The following is a 13,314-nucleotide window of genomic DNA, read 5'->3' as shown; positions in this document are numbered from 1 at the left end:
GAACCCTGTGTGCTAGGAAAAATCCTTATTTATTCTTATCTACTAGCCATCAACTCGTGCACATGCACGGGCTAGCAATCTTAAATGATATAAAATAACAGAAGTTTGTAAAAAAAATGGTGGTATGTTCAAAATATAGGATTTGCAGAAGTAGATAGCAAATTCTCTAGAATTACATATTTTATTGTTTGCTAATATGAATGCAAATTTTATTCATTAATATCGGATGTAAATCTTTATCCAACAATAACTATGTAAGTAACTATATTTTAAGTAGTATATAGATGATATGAAATGGTAAAATACTAAAGGGGATATTAGATATGTCATAACTCCATGGCTACGTGCATCATATGATATAGAGGCTGAAATAATTTTTATTCTGTAATCTAAAAAGCTGTCATAACTCCATATGAAAGTGTTAACTTTTGCATTGCTTTTTTCATATACAGTGTTTATTCTCTTTGACATTCTTCAATCTGGGACCCACATCTTAATAAAAAATTCTTTGTCTCCTCCTATCTCGCTCTCTTCAACACACATTCTCTCTGGGTGCCAGGCACTGCAAGTCTAGGTGCCAGGCATCATGGATAGAGACGCCACTCAGCATCCGTTGCCAAGCTTGAAGCATCGTATTTGACTCTCAACATCGGCATCATATGCTCTCAACAATCAACATCGGCATCATATCCACACACATTTTTGTTGTCACCCATCACTTCAGATCTGCCATCACCATGCAAATAGAATGCATCAAAAGAGATAAAAGAGGCGCATTTGGAAAAGGCTCCAGGGCATCATAGCTTCCGCGAATAATTAATTCGTTGAATTGCTTTTGTGGATAATCAACATGAATAACTCATGTCACAATATGAGAGTGCCGTGGCTTAATTAGCTCAAAGCTTGATGAATGGCATATTTTGGCTTACACCATGAATAAAATAGATCCCAGTTAATTACTTAGTGATTCAAATCTTACATCCCATATTGGAACAATTGGCTTATATATAGATTTTGAGAAGCCATGTTGAGATGTGCTATGACTTAGCATTTGTGATGAGTAATTGACCATTTGATTTGAAGTTAAGTTGAAATATGGGATTTTGGGGATTGCATGAGCATGTCTAGTTATTGCAATGTATGATTATTATTTGTGACTAATCGGAGTTGGTGAAAATGATGAAAATTGTTGGAGGAGAGAAAAATGTGTTTTCTTTTCTCATGATATGTAGGTCAATGAAGTCAACTTAGCGGCCAATGGCGAGAGGACCGAGACTAAGTGAGAAGCTTGGAGCTGGACGGTCGGGGTGCCAGGTGAAGTTAAGGGGGATCCACACCGTACATGTGGAGAGAATAAGAAGCACATGGAGGTTGATGAAGATAGTGTGTTGACCAAGTCAAAGCGAGCGAGATGCCGGTAAAAGTGACAAGGTGGTCCAAGAGCGGGAGCAGGAGATACTTGCCGGCGTTCAGGATCACGGGACAAGGTGACACACGTTGACATTAGAAGATTTCCTTAGGATGTAAGCAAACAACGGGGAGTCACACTTTGAGAAGCGTGCTAGCCGGTTTTGCGGTTTGGCCTCAAGATAGTGGGAAGGATGGATATGCACGGGGCTGTAGCGAAAATGGCCCTATTAGGCCATGATTATAATTTTGGTGATTAATGACAACATAGTCAATGAGACTAACATGTTTGTCAAGTATATGAGTTAGTAGGTCTCATGGATGAAACAAAAGAGAAGTCACCGAAGTCGGAACAAAGAGGGGAATGAATTAGACTTGTTTCATAAATTTCTATGTGATAAAATGGGATGGATTTCTATATAATCTTGTAGAGCTCTTCACAAGCTTTCAATAGAGCCCAAGATCATCAAAATTGGAGTTCGGAGCGAAAAGTTATGCCCAAAATACAATTGTGCTGAAATTTGTCTCACAGGATAATCCGGTGCTCAAAGCAACATAACTCCGGTGCATCACAGGATAATCCGGTGAGAACAAATGAAAACTGTCTGGTTGTGCTGAAATTTGCCTCACAGGATAATTTGGTGCTCAAAGCAACATAACTCCGGTGCATCACAGGATAATCCGGTGAGAACAAATGAAAACTGTCTGATGTTCACAGGATAATCCGGTGCTCACAAAATGAACACACCAGACTAATTTTTGCAGAGATCTCCAAAATGAACTTATGGGCATAGGATAATCCGGTGCATTTGTCCAGTGTTTACTAACTCATCACAGGATAATCCGGTGTTCACAGATGAGTTTGAGTGGGTTCCAACGGCTAGTTTCTTCTGATGTACTCACAGGATAATCCGGTGCTTGTACTACTGTCATCACAGGATTATCCGGTGCTCACAATTTTTCTGAGCCGTTGGAGCAACGGCTAATTGGTGGGTTTGAGGCTATAAATACCCCCTCCACTCAGTCATTTGAAGGTGCTGGAGTCCAGAGAAGTTCACATACACTTGAGAAGACATTCAAGCCACCAAAGTGCTAAAAATGATCATTCAAGGCAATTAAGCACAAGATTAGAGAGTGATTAGTGCTTATAGGCCTAGAGAGAAGTGTTGCTAGGTGCTGCAACCTAAAAAGTGGATCAAGGAGTGATCCAACCTTGTACCGAGAGGTACGCCGGCGCCTTGGAGTCTTGGTGACTCGCCGGCAACTTGTTGACCCTCCGACTTGGTGTGGAGCAGCGACGAGACGCGTGTATGGGGACGCGGAGATCCTTGCCTTGGTGGCTCAAGCTCCGAAGTGATCACGACGGCGAGGAGCTGGAAGAGAGGCTAGTGGTGAGACCTTGTCTTGGTGGCTTGGTGGCTCATCCAGGTTGAGGCCTTATCTTTGTGACTTGGTGGCTCAAGAGCCGTGACCGGGCGCCGACCAGGAGCATATCCTTTGTGGAGCTCCAACGTGGACTAGGGGTGGCATTCATGCCATCGATACCACGGGATAAAAATCCATGTGCCGAGTTTGCTCTCTCTACCTCTTTACGTTTCCGCATTTACATTCTTGCAATTTACCTTCTTAGATAGGTTGCAACCTCTTTTGATCGGTAGAGTAGACGCACTAGATAAACCTAGAGCACATTTAGATAGAAATTGATATAGGTTTATCTTGTGTAGTTTTTGGAGTCGGTTAGATTCTAAGTGTCCCAATTCACCCCACCCCCTCTTAGGACGACCCTCGATCCCTTCAGGAGCACTGTCACGAAGCTTGCATCGAGACAAAACAGATCATGAAAATGCCGGGAGTGTTGGATTGAAGGAGAAATATTTGGACGAAAGTATCCCTAGTGGTTAGTAGGGTGTATTGGCAGAGAATGGTATTTTGGGGTAGATGTCCCCAAATGGCCTATAAATAGAGAGGGCTGATACTAGGGCCTCTTTGAGCCTCTAGAGGATCATTTGGTTCAGATATGGGAGAGAGGTGGAGAGAGGAGAGGAAGAGAGATTGGTGATTAGGCTAGGTATTGAGTTACTTTTCGGGTGTTTATGATCTGGGTGAATCCTACCTATATAATCATACATCTTGATTCACCTTGAAGTAATGAGAGAGCAAATTCATGGAATTGCTTGTCTCAATCTCTTGACCTCCTTTTCTGGTTTAATCCCTCCCTATTGGCTCCCTTTGCAAGTTTTATTGGATTTCATGATTCAAGTTATTATGTTTGTTGAGCCATGATGTGAATGATGATCTTGCAGTAGATTCACGAGCTCAAAGTGCCTTGGTTGAGTTTTACCCGGTTTGCTTGGTTTTGGCCTCTTTTGACTGATTTTTGTTTTCCTCCTTGTGTTATGATTTTGGTTGAATTCTTGTGAGGCTCTAAGGTTTTAGGGCACATGATAACACCTCTTAAATGATCTTGGATCAATACATCTCACAAGCACCACAAATTTGGAGTTCTTGCACTTGTTCATCCCTCACTTCGGTTTCTCCAAAAATTGTGGACTTTGTGATCATTTCTTCATCTTTTGGAATGTATCTTTTTGGTGGTGATTCTCTATGCCTAGATGTACCTATGGTTCAAATTTCATTGAATTTGGATGTCGTTTGATTAGATTTTACCTTTTGGATCTCGTTGGCTTGAGAGGGTTTCTGTTGTGTTTTCTGTGTGGCCAGGAGTCAGACCACCAGAACAGGAGTCAGAATGCCAAAGGTAGCGGTTAGACCACCAAGACCTGCATTTAGACCGCTAAGGAGATAGAGATTTCAAATCTCCCTGATGCCCTCACGGTCAGGTCAGATCAACTCAGGTCAGACCGCTGGAGCTTCTTCGGTCAGACTGTTGGAGCTCAAAATGTCCATCTTTGTTTGTTTCTCTTATGTTCTTACTTCTGCTTTGTATCAAGGCTTTCCTAGTTTGGTTCCTAGGGTCAGTGGGTTTCGAGTAACTACACGATTTTGTCTAAGTTAAAAGAGAGGCACGTTGCGTGATAATTAGGAATGACCATTAACATTTTGGTGAGGCTGCTATTAACCTCTCTAGTCGCCTTGCTCGATCCTTCAGATTTACAGTGTAGATATCTTACCTGGCAGTGCTAGCACCATCTGTTTTCCTTGCCTTCCCTTTGTTTTTCTTTTGAGAACTACCGTCACCAGTTAAATTGCTGGTAAGTGAGCTCACCTCCTGAAATAGCAAAAGAAAAAAAATCATGTACAGACAGAGCTTGCATAAAAACTATTCTTTTAGCTCTGTTTTAACAAAACAATATTTGGTGACTTCCTACGTGATTTACCTTTGGTGGTAAGGAAGCAAAGGACGCCTCGCTTTGTGCCGGCACCTTGTTTTCCTGACCCTTCGCTTCAGATGTGCCACTGCCATGCAGCGAAATTGAATGCCTCTCGACATGATCAGTAAAAAACTCAATACAAGATGTTGGTTCATTGACTTTCCTATCCAACGACAATAACCCATCAAAATATATAGATAAAATAGGCGTATTTGGAAAAGCTCTAGGACCGATGATCACCACGAATAATCCATGCCGTAATATGAGAGTGATGCAGCTTAACTGACTCAAATTTATTTTTGTGGGAATGAATTGCGTATACTTTGTCTCATATCATGAATAAAATTGAGCCTAGTCACTTAGTGATTCAACTCATGGTCAGACCGCTGAAGCTTCTTCGATCAGATTGCTGGAGCTCAGAGTGTCTGTCTTTTGTTTGTTCCTCATGGGTTCTTTCTTCCATTTTGCATCAAGGCTTTCGAGCTTGGTTACTAAGGTCAGTGGGTTCTCAATAACTATGTGATCTTGTCCAAGTTAGAAGAGAAACGTGTTGCATGATAATTAGGAAAGGCCATCAATATTTTGGTGAGGCTGCTATTTACACCTTTCTATTCGCCTTGTTCGGTGCTTCAGATTTGCAGCGTAGATATCTTACCTGGCAGTGCTAGCACCATCTGTTTCCCTTGTCTTCCCTTTGTTTTTCTTGTGAGAACTACCGTCACCAGTTAAATTGCTGGTAAGTGAGCTCACCTCCTGAAATAGCAAAAGAAAAAAATCATGTACAGACAGAGCTTGCATAAAAACTATTCTTTTAGCTCTGTTTTAACAAAACAATATTTGGTGACTTGCTACGTGATTTACCTTTGGGGTATCTTTTTCTTGCCGTCCAGCAAGCAGGTCAACAACATGCGCCATGGAGGGGCGTTCTGCCGGATAAGGTAAACAGCACAACAGCCCTGCAACCACGCATCTTGTTGCCACCGTCAGCTCATACTTGTTAGTTACCAGTTTTGGATCAAATATATTCCTCCATTCACTTTCCTGCACCCTATTAAGCTGCGAGGAAAAAACGCATCATAGCGATTAATTATAAGCTTAGTTGTACGGCGATTAATTATAAGCTTAGTTGTACGATTGATGATTCATAAAGTTGCTGTGCCGTCATATATGATCGTAAATGTGCTACCTACTTACCCATTCCTCCCTTAGAGCACAGCTGGGACGGTGCCTCTTTTCACACATGCAGCTAATGGTCTCAAGGAGCAGGACGCCAAAGGAGTACACATCGGACTTGGTTGACCCCGTACCTCTCTCTTTTTGTTCCGGAGACACATATCCCCTGAGTCATTAAATGGAATGATAAATCATGAATAACCTCAGGCAGGAAGAAACAGAGTTTCGTACATACTCCCTCCAGTTGCAAATACTTGAGTTGTTGATATTATGAAAGTGTATTTTTTAAGACAAATCTATATGTATAATTTTCACGTTTTTAGTCTGTATATTTTGAAAGATATTTATAGTCAAAACTTTAAAAGTTTAACTAAAAACTTGTTCCAAATGGCATGTATTTGAAACGATAGAGAGTATGGACTCACGCTAATGGAAATGCTTATTATTATATACACTAACAAAAGATATTTATTATTATGGCATAACATCTTACTCCGTGTCAGGTAGGCTGACGTCATCGAGAGTGATCTCATCACGACCATTGTCCAACAATCTTACAGCTCTTCGAAAATCGTTGATCTTAGGAGTCATATCAGAATCTAAGAGGACGTTGCTTGGCTTCAGATCCAAATGGACAACATGTTGCTTATGCAGGTAGTGTACGCCCTCGGCTATCCCTTGAATTATCCGGAAAAGAGAGGGCCAATCAATAGATTGCTTCGCTGCAGAATACAAATCGTACGTGTGCAAGCAACTATTATTAGTTAATAGACAAGAAAGTTAAGAGAAATTTGGTGGACCAGTGAACTGTGATCAAGATTTTAGTGAAAACATGCCATTGTTGATATTCTTGATAACTTTCTTCAAGCTTTCGTTTGGCATGTATCTGCTGACAAAAATGAAATGCCTAACATCTTCGCCCTTCGAATTCTTTTTGACTTCGTCGCAATATCCCAGAAGTTTAACTATGTTTTTGTGCTCGAGCTCTGAAACGAGAATGAGTTCATTAAGGCGTGCCTCTGGTGATGTATTAATCATAAGAAGTTTCTTGACGGCAACTGGGTCCTTGTCTGCTAATTCACCCTGAAAGTATAAAGACCAAATTAGTCTAAAATAAGTGTAAAGACCGAGTTAAATGATGCGTTCATTTGCAGAAATAAAATCTAGAAACCAGAAACCTTGGTGGATCAGATGGCTTCGGTGAAAATGATGATAACGTGATGTGTAATAATGGTCATGTTATCAACCTCCGATAGATCAACAACAAATTGCACTTACACGAGATGAATTAGGGAAAAGTAGAGCGACAACAAAACATGCGCACTATCATGGCCGTGGCTATGTTTGTTTATACTGCTACACTAGGTCAAAATGTCATGTTTGCACTCTAAAATATGTTCTTTTTTATTTGACATGCTATAGAATTTGTGCTATCAAACTTTATAGAGTTTGGCCATCTATATGTTTAAAACTGTCAAGTTTTAAACATATGAAAATTGTATTACTAGATTCGTCTCTAAAAATGTTTTCATAAATTTATGAATATATATAGACAAAAACTATTCTATACCTAGGTATAAACTAACCCTCCCTATATCTAGTGTTCTGTTGTAATCAGTAATTGTATATGTTGTAAAATGTTGTAAACATGTAAATATACAAGGTAATTTACAACATAGAATAGTTTACAACATTTAATAACATTTTAGAACATAGACAAGTATCGATTACAACAAAAAACTGGGTATAGGGAGGGGTAGTTTATACCTAGGTATAAATTAGTTTCTCTCTTTATATATACATATACACTCCCACATATAATATAACACCTAAACGAATAATTTATATTATTTTATCACTTTCAGTATACTCTAATAATCATTTTAAGATACTCCAATACGATTTGCACAAAAAAATTTACTTTAGCCCTTCGTTTTTCTCACATACCCTTTTTTATACATAAAAAGAGTATATACCCAAACTATGATAAAAAATCATAGGATTTCATGAAATTTTTCGTGGGATTCGCTTTGGAGTATCTTATAATTACTAATGAAGTATATTCAAATTGATAAAGAAGTATAACACATATGTAAAAGTGGTATATGAGAGGTGGGAGTACATACACCTAGGAGTATATATATAGCATAAAGTTATAAAAGGTAATGATCAAATTCGTTTCTTTGAGACCGTGAAAAGTCAAAAACATTAAATAAAAAAGATTATAGAGTAATAATTTCCTAAATGAAAATAACAGCAAGTGATTAACACGGGGTAGCAGAATTACGTAGATTCACCAAATATCTTGGGCCTTTCATCGAAACAATCAAAGGCGAACACAGATCATAGCAAGATTGTAGCTTTCAGATCGCCAAATCCTCGTACGTCAAGGCAGAAAGTACGTGAGCCCAATGGAGGTCCACGAATCACTCTCACAGTAAGTTTCAGCGGGCCAAATGGGATTATGCAGGCCGGCCGCTCCAACCCACTTCCGGCTAACGTGCGGCCCGCAAAATAATCTCCGTACGATTTTTGCAGGGCAGGCTGATGTGCTGGTAGGACCGCCCCACTTTTGAGGTTTTTTTCTAACGATAAAAAAAACAATTTATAAAACTAGGCTCCTATTTGAAAAAATTACAAAAATAGCTCTCAGTCACCGTGGCTCGTAGCAATAGGGAGCTAAAATTCTGGCCTATGTTGGTCACCCTGTCGCCATGGGCCATGACGGCATGAGTCCATCATTATAACCCATGGCGACTTGAGGGTTATTTTGTAAAAAAATTCAAAGGGGTTTAATTTTGTAATTGCCTTTTTTTATGGTTAAAAGAAACTTCCCCACTTTCACCCTTAAAATCCAAGCATACGGAGACTGGAGTACCTTGTAGACCGTACCAGAGCCACCTTCTCCAATTCTGTTTTTTTCATAAAAGTTTCCTGTAGCCACCTCCAATAGAGAAAAACTGTACTCTGTTAACCCTGTCGTAAGAACAACACAAAATGACGTAGTTTAAGTTACTTAGACACCACATATACTGTAAGAGCATCATCACTTCTGAGTCCTCTCTGGTCAGAAAACACAACGTTTTGGGCATGGTTCTAGTCAAAATTTTGCTTTCAAAATATTTAGATCGAAAATATAAAAATCATATGTACAAATTTATCTTGAAAAATAGTTTTACGATAATCATAACTTTATTATATTTTCTTGGAGAATGTGTGATTATCCAAAACTATATTTTCGTGACCGGACGAAGCAAGATGGAATATTCAATTTGAAGGACCCAACAAGGCAAGTGGTAAACAGTGATAATGATATGGAACTAGTCTGTCTTTCGAACCAATTGCATCGTCGATAATTATTATGAAGAAATTATATATCTATACAGACACATGCTACTGTAGAAGAGAACAGAAGATGTGATCTGCTTACGAGCTGGTGGTAAGGAAGCAGAGGACGCCTCGCTTTGTGCCGGCACCTTGTTTTTCTGACCCTTCGCTTCAGATGTGCCACTGCAGCGAAATCCAATGCCTCTCGACATGATCAGTAAAACACTCAATACAAGACGTTGGTTCATTGACTTTCATATCCAACAATAACCCATCAAAATATATTGATAAAATAGGCGCATTGGAAAAGCTCTAGGACCGATGACCACCACGAGTAATCCATGCCGCAATATGAAAGTGATGCAGCTTAATTGACTCAAATTTATTTTTGAGGGAATGAATTGCTTATACTTTGCCTTATACCATGAATAAAACTGATCCTAGTCACTTAGTGATTCAAATCTCACATTTCATTGGCACAACTAGCTTACATATCTATGCTTACCTAGTAGTGCTAGCACCAATTGTTTTGTCTCTTTTTGGATGAATTCTCGTGAGTCTCCAAGGCTCTAAGACACGTGAGAACACTAGAGGTGCAATTGGATCGGATACGGATGGATATCGTTAACCCTATGTCATATTCTTTGTTTTTCTCGAAGTCAGAGTCGGAAACGGATAGTCTCGGATATAGATACAGATGTGGATGGTCTCAGTCACGAATACGGATCAGTACCGACGAGTCAGATATAGACAATGTTATGATCCTTATATATTGAATAAAATCAACAACCTTATATATCGCATATGTTATGATCCTTCGACCACTCCACATGTCCAAAACTCAATTACATTAGCGGTTCAACATGTAAATTAGCAATATACTCCTATGGAAGGAGTCATGTTGGAGCGAAGCCAAAGAAGTTACGAGTGTTCAATATAGTAGTTGAAACTTCTTTTAATTATAGCAACTTCAAATTAAAAAGTCTTAACTTTAAAGTTGTAAATCTCATCGAGAGATACAATTTTCATATAAGAATTATCTCCATTTGACTCCATATAAAAAAGTTACAAGCCCTAGAAAACAGCCTCAGAGAGTTTTCATATATATCCGATTTTATTCTTGCATATCTGATATTCGACAAATACCAGCCTCCCTATATTCGAATCCAATATACTATCCAACTATCTGATTCAGCATCTGATATCCGAAAATTATCTTGGATATCCAAGTTTTTGGGTACAAATAGCGTCCTAATCCCCTCGATTGGTTGGTCGGTCAGGAAATATCCGCCCCTTTCCACCCCTAAAGAACACCTCTTGAATGATCTTGGATCAATCCATCTTACATGCACCACAAATTTGGAGTTTTTGCACTTGTTCATCCCTCACTTCGGTTTCTCCGAAAGTTGTGGACTTTGTGATCATTTCTTGATCTTTTAGAATGTTTCTTTTTGGTGGTGATTCTCTATGCTTAGATGTACCTTTGGTTCAAATTTCATTGAATTTGGATGCCGTTTGATTAGATATTACCTTTTGGATCTCGTTTGCTCGAGAGGGTCTCTGTTGTGTTTTCTGTATGGCCAGGAGTCAGACCGCCAGAATAGGAGTCATAACGCAAAGGGTAGCGGTTAGACCACAAAGACCCGCGTTCAGACCGCTAAGGAGATAGATATTTCAAATCTCCCTGATGCCCTCGCAATCAGGCCAGATCAACTCACAGTCAGACCGCTGGAGTTTAGAGTATCCGTCTTTGTTTGTTCTTCTTACGTTCTTACTTCCGCTTTGCATCAAGAGTTTCCTAGCTTGGTTCCTAGGGTAAGTGGGTTTCCAGTAACTACGTGATTTTTTCTAAGTTAAAAGAGAGACACGTTGCATGTTAATTAGGAAGGACCATTAAAATTTTGGTGAGGCTGCTATTAACCCTTCTAGTCGTCTTGCTAGATCCTTCAGATTTACAGCGTAGGTATCTTACCTCGCAGTGCTAGCACCATCTGTTTTCCTTGTCTTCCCTTTGTTTTTCTTTTGAGAACTACCGTCACCAGTTAAATTGCTGGTAAGTGAGCTCACCTCCTGAAATAGCAAAAGAAAAAAAAATCATGTACAGACAGAGCTTAAAAACTATTCTTTTAGCTCTGTTTTAACAAAACAATATTTGGTGACTTCCTACGTGATTTACCTTTGGGATATCTTTTTCTTGCCATCCAGCATGCGCGTCGCTTCGTGCCGGCACCTCGTTTTTCTGACCCTTCGCTTCAGATGTGCCACTGCCAAGCAACGAAATCGAATGCCTCTCGACATGATCAGTGAAAAACTCAATACAAGACATTGGTTCATTGACTTTCATATCTAGCAACAATAATCCATCAAAAACTATATAGATAAAATAGACGCATTTGGAAAAGTTCTAGGACCGATGATCACCACGAATAATCCATTCCGTAATATGAGTGATGCAGCTTAACTGACTCAAATTAGCGAGTTGAATTGCTTAAACCTTTTTTATTTTTTAGGAATGAATTGCTTATACTTTGGCTTATACCATGAATAAAATTGATCCTAGTCACTTAGTGATTCAAATCTCACATTTCATTGGCACAACTGACTTACATATCTATTCTTACCTGGCAGTGCTAGCACCATCTGTTTTCGTCTTCCTTTTGTTTTCATTGCGAGAACAACTAGCATCTTTAGTTGAATTTCTGGTACGTGAGTCTACCGCCTGAAATAGCAAAAGAAAAAAATAATCATGTACGGTATTACGACTAAGCTTGCGTAAAACACAATCTTAATTTTGAGCTTTGCTTTAACAAAACAATGTTTCGTGCCATCCAGCAAAATCAGTGTCGCACTACTACTGTGACATATATGTAGTGGTAAGCTAAAGCAGCGGTACCTCTCGTCCTGGGGGCAGATGAACAAGAAGAGCAGCAACCATTTGCTCAATGTTGGCCAACATTGCGTTCTGATTGACCCCGTTGGCAAAGTTCATCGCGACCATTTGCTCAGTGTTGGTCAACATTGCGTTCTGATTGACCCCATTGGCAAAGATCACGGCCAACAGGTTGTCCCATATATCATGATGAACCTGACGCAGCTTCTCGGCCGTGTCATCGGCGCCCAAGCCACGGAGCACCAAATTTTTCTTATTGCAGTCCTTGACGAGCTTGCACGCGCGCTCGAGGCTCTCCACCAGCTTCTTCATCAAGCGGCTCATCACTGGTTCATACATCATCTTTGGCGTCCGCTGCGCCGACGACTCCACGATGGCTGTCACTGTGTGCACGAGCTCGTCAATCCTGCGGCAGTCCTCCACGTTCCGTTGAGCCTTCTCCACCCCCTCCTTTATCTTTTTCCCGATGCTGATGATCAGCTTCACGATGCTCACCGGATCGGCCATCTCTTCCGCCGTACAAGCACGATCGATCCGTCTACAAGATCATCGAAGACACACGCACCGATCGAACTCAAACGAGCAAATTAAAGATCGAGAAACCTTTTCTGATATTCGATCTCATGCATAACAATCGAATAAGATTCAAAGTAATATATAGCACAAGCAAGCAAGGGCGCACCGACCTGCCTCCAAATCAATTTCCTTGTCACCCTCTTCCTCCAAGCGATCGACCTTTGCGGGTCTTGTGTTCTCGCTCGGCAGCAGCAACTCTGCTCCGACGAGTTATTAGTGTGTAACTATAAACATCACTTATTCGGTTAAGTGGAGGGAGTAGTAGTTAGGGTTAAGTAATAGAGCATGAACTTGAGGAGAAAGTGGGCGCACGTGGCTGAGATGGGGAAGCTGGAAAAAGAAGGGAGAAAGCAAGAACCTCAAGGTCTTAAAATTAGCACGCGCCCATTGCCCAACTACCACCACTTGTGCTTGCCGGCGGCATTCAACGACGGTCGGCGCCACCTTGTACACCCTCTCTCTCTTGTGCTTGCCGGCGGCATTCAACGACGGTCGGCGCCACCTTGTACACCCTCTCTCTCTCTCTCTCTTTAAAAAAATAAAAACTTGTTATCCAATCCCAGTGATTGCTTAGCTCTATGGATACCCAAAGAGAATCCAGTTGTGAAC

General features: G+C 40.4%; 1 protein-coding gene across 1 annotated transcript; it reads right to left on the bottom strand.

The window, feature by feature from the left end:
- Window positions 1–370: 370 nt before the first annotated feature.
- Window positions 371–12,969, bottom strand: LOC133886992 (probable receptor-like protein kinase At5g18500). The gene is made up of 15 exons (XM_062326903.1): window positions 12,816–12,969; window positions 12,133–12,667; window positions 11,861–11,958; window positions 11,416–11,503; window positions 11,212–11,309; window positions 9,343–9,422; window positions 8,791–8,888; window positions 6,749–6,995; window positions 6,406–6,634; window positions 5,934–6,078; window positions 5,601–5,795; window positions 5,395–5,492; window positions 4,746–4,824; window positions 4,539–4,636; window positions 371–726 (listed from the first exon to the last, which is right to left on the bottom strand). The coding sequence occupies exons 2-15, from the start codon at window positions 12,634–12,636 to the stop codon at window positions 666–668; spliced, it is 2,118 nt and encodes a 705-aa protein (XP_062182887.1). The 5' UTR covers window positions 12,637–12,667; window positions 12,816–12,969; the 3' UTR covers window positions 371–665.
- Between the last annotated feature and the right edge of the window lie 345 nt (window positions 12,970–13,314).

The sequence above is a fragment of the Phragmites australis genome, chromosome 12 (genome assembly GCF_958298935.1).
Source record: "Phragmites australis chromosome 12, lpPhrAust1.1, whole genome shotgun sequence".
In the NCBI taxonomy this organism is placed as follows: domain Eukaryota; kingdom Viridiplantae; phylum Streptophyta; class Magnoliopsida; order Poales; family Poaceae; genus Phragmites; species Phragmites australis.
The sequence above is the reverse complement of the archived record's forward strand: the minus strand, read 5'-3'. Positions and strand labels throughout refer to the sequence as shown.

What these genes read in the sequence shown, in the direction of transcription:
- LOC133886992 (XM_062326903.1), bottom strand. Translation starts at nt 12,636, where the DNA reads ATGGCCGATCCGGTGAGCATCGTGAAGCTGATCATCAGCATCGGGAAA. An exon ending in ATCTGCCCCCAGGACGAGAG is followed by an intron (nt 11,959 to 12,132) that starts GTACCGCTGCTT and finishes TTGCTATTTCAG; the next exon opens with GCGGTAGACTCACGTACCAG. An exon ending in TTGCTTCCTTACCACCAAAG is followed by an intron (nt 4,637 to 4,745) that starts GTAAATCACGTA and finishes TTGCTATTTCAG; the next exon opens with GAGGTGAGCTCACTTACCAG.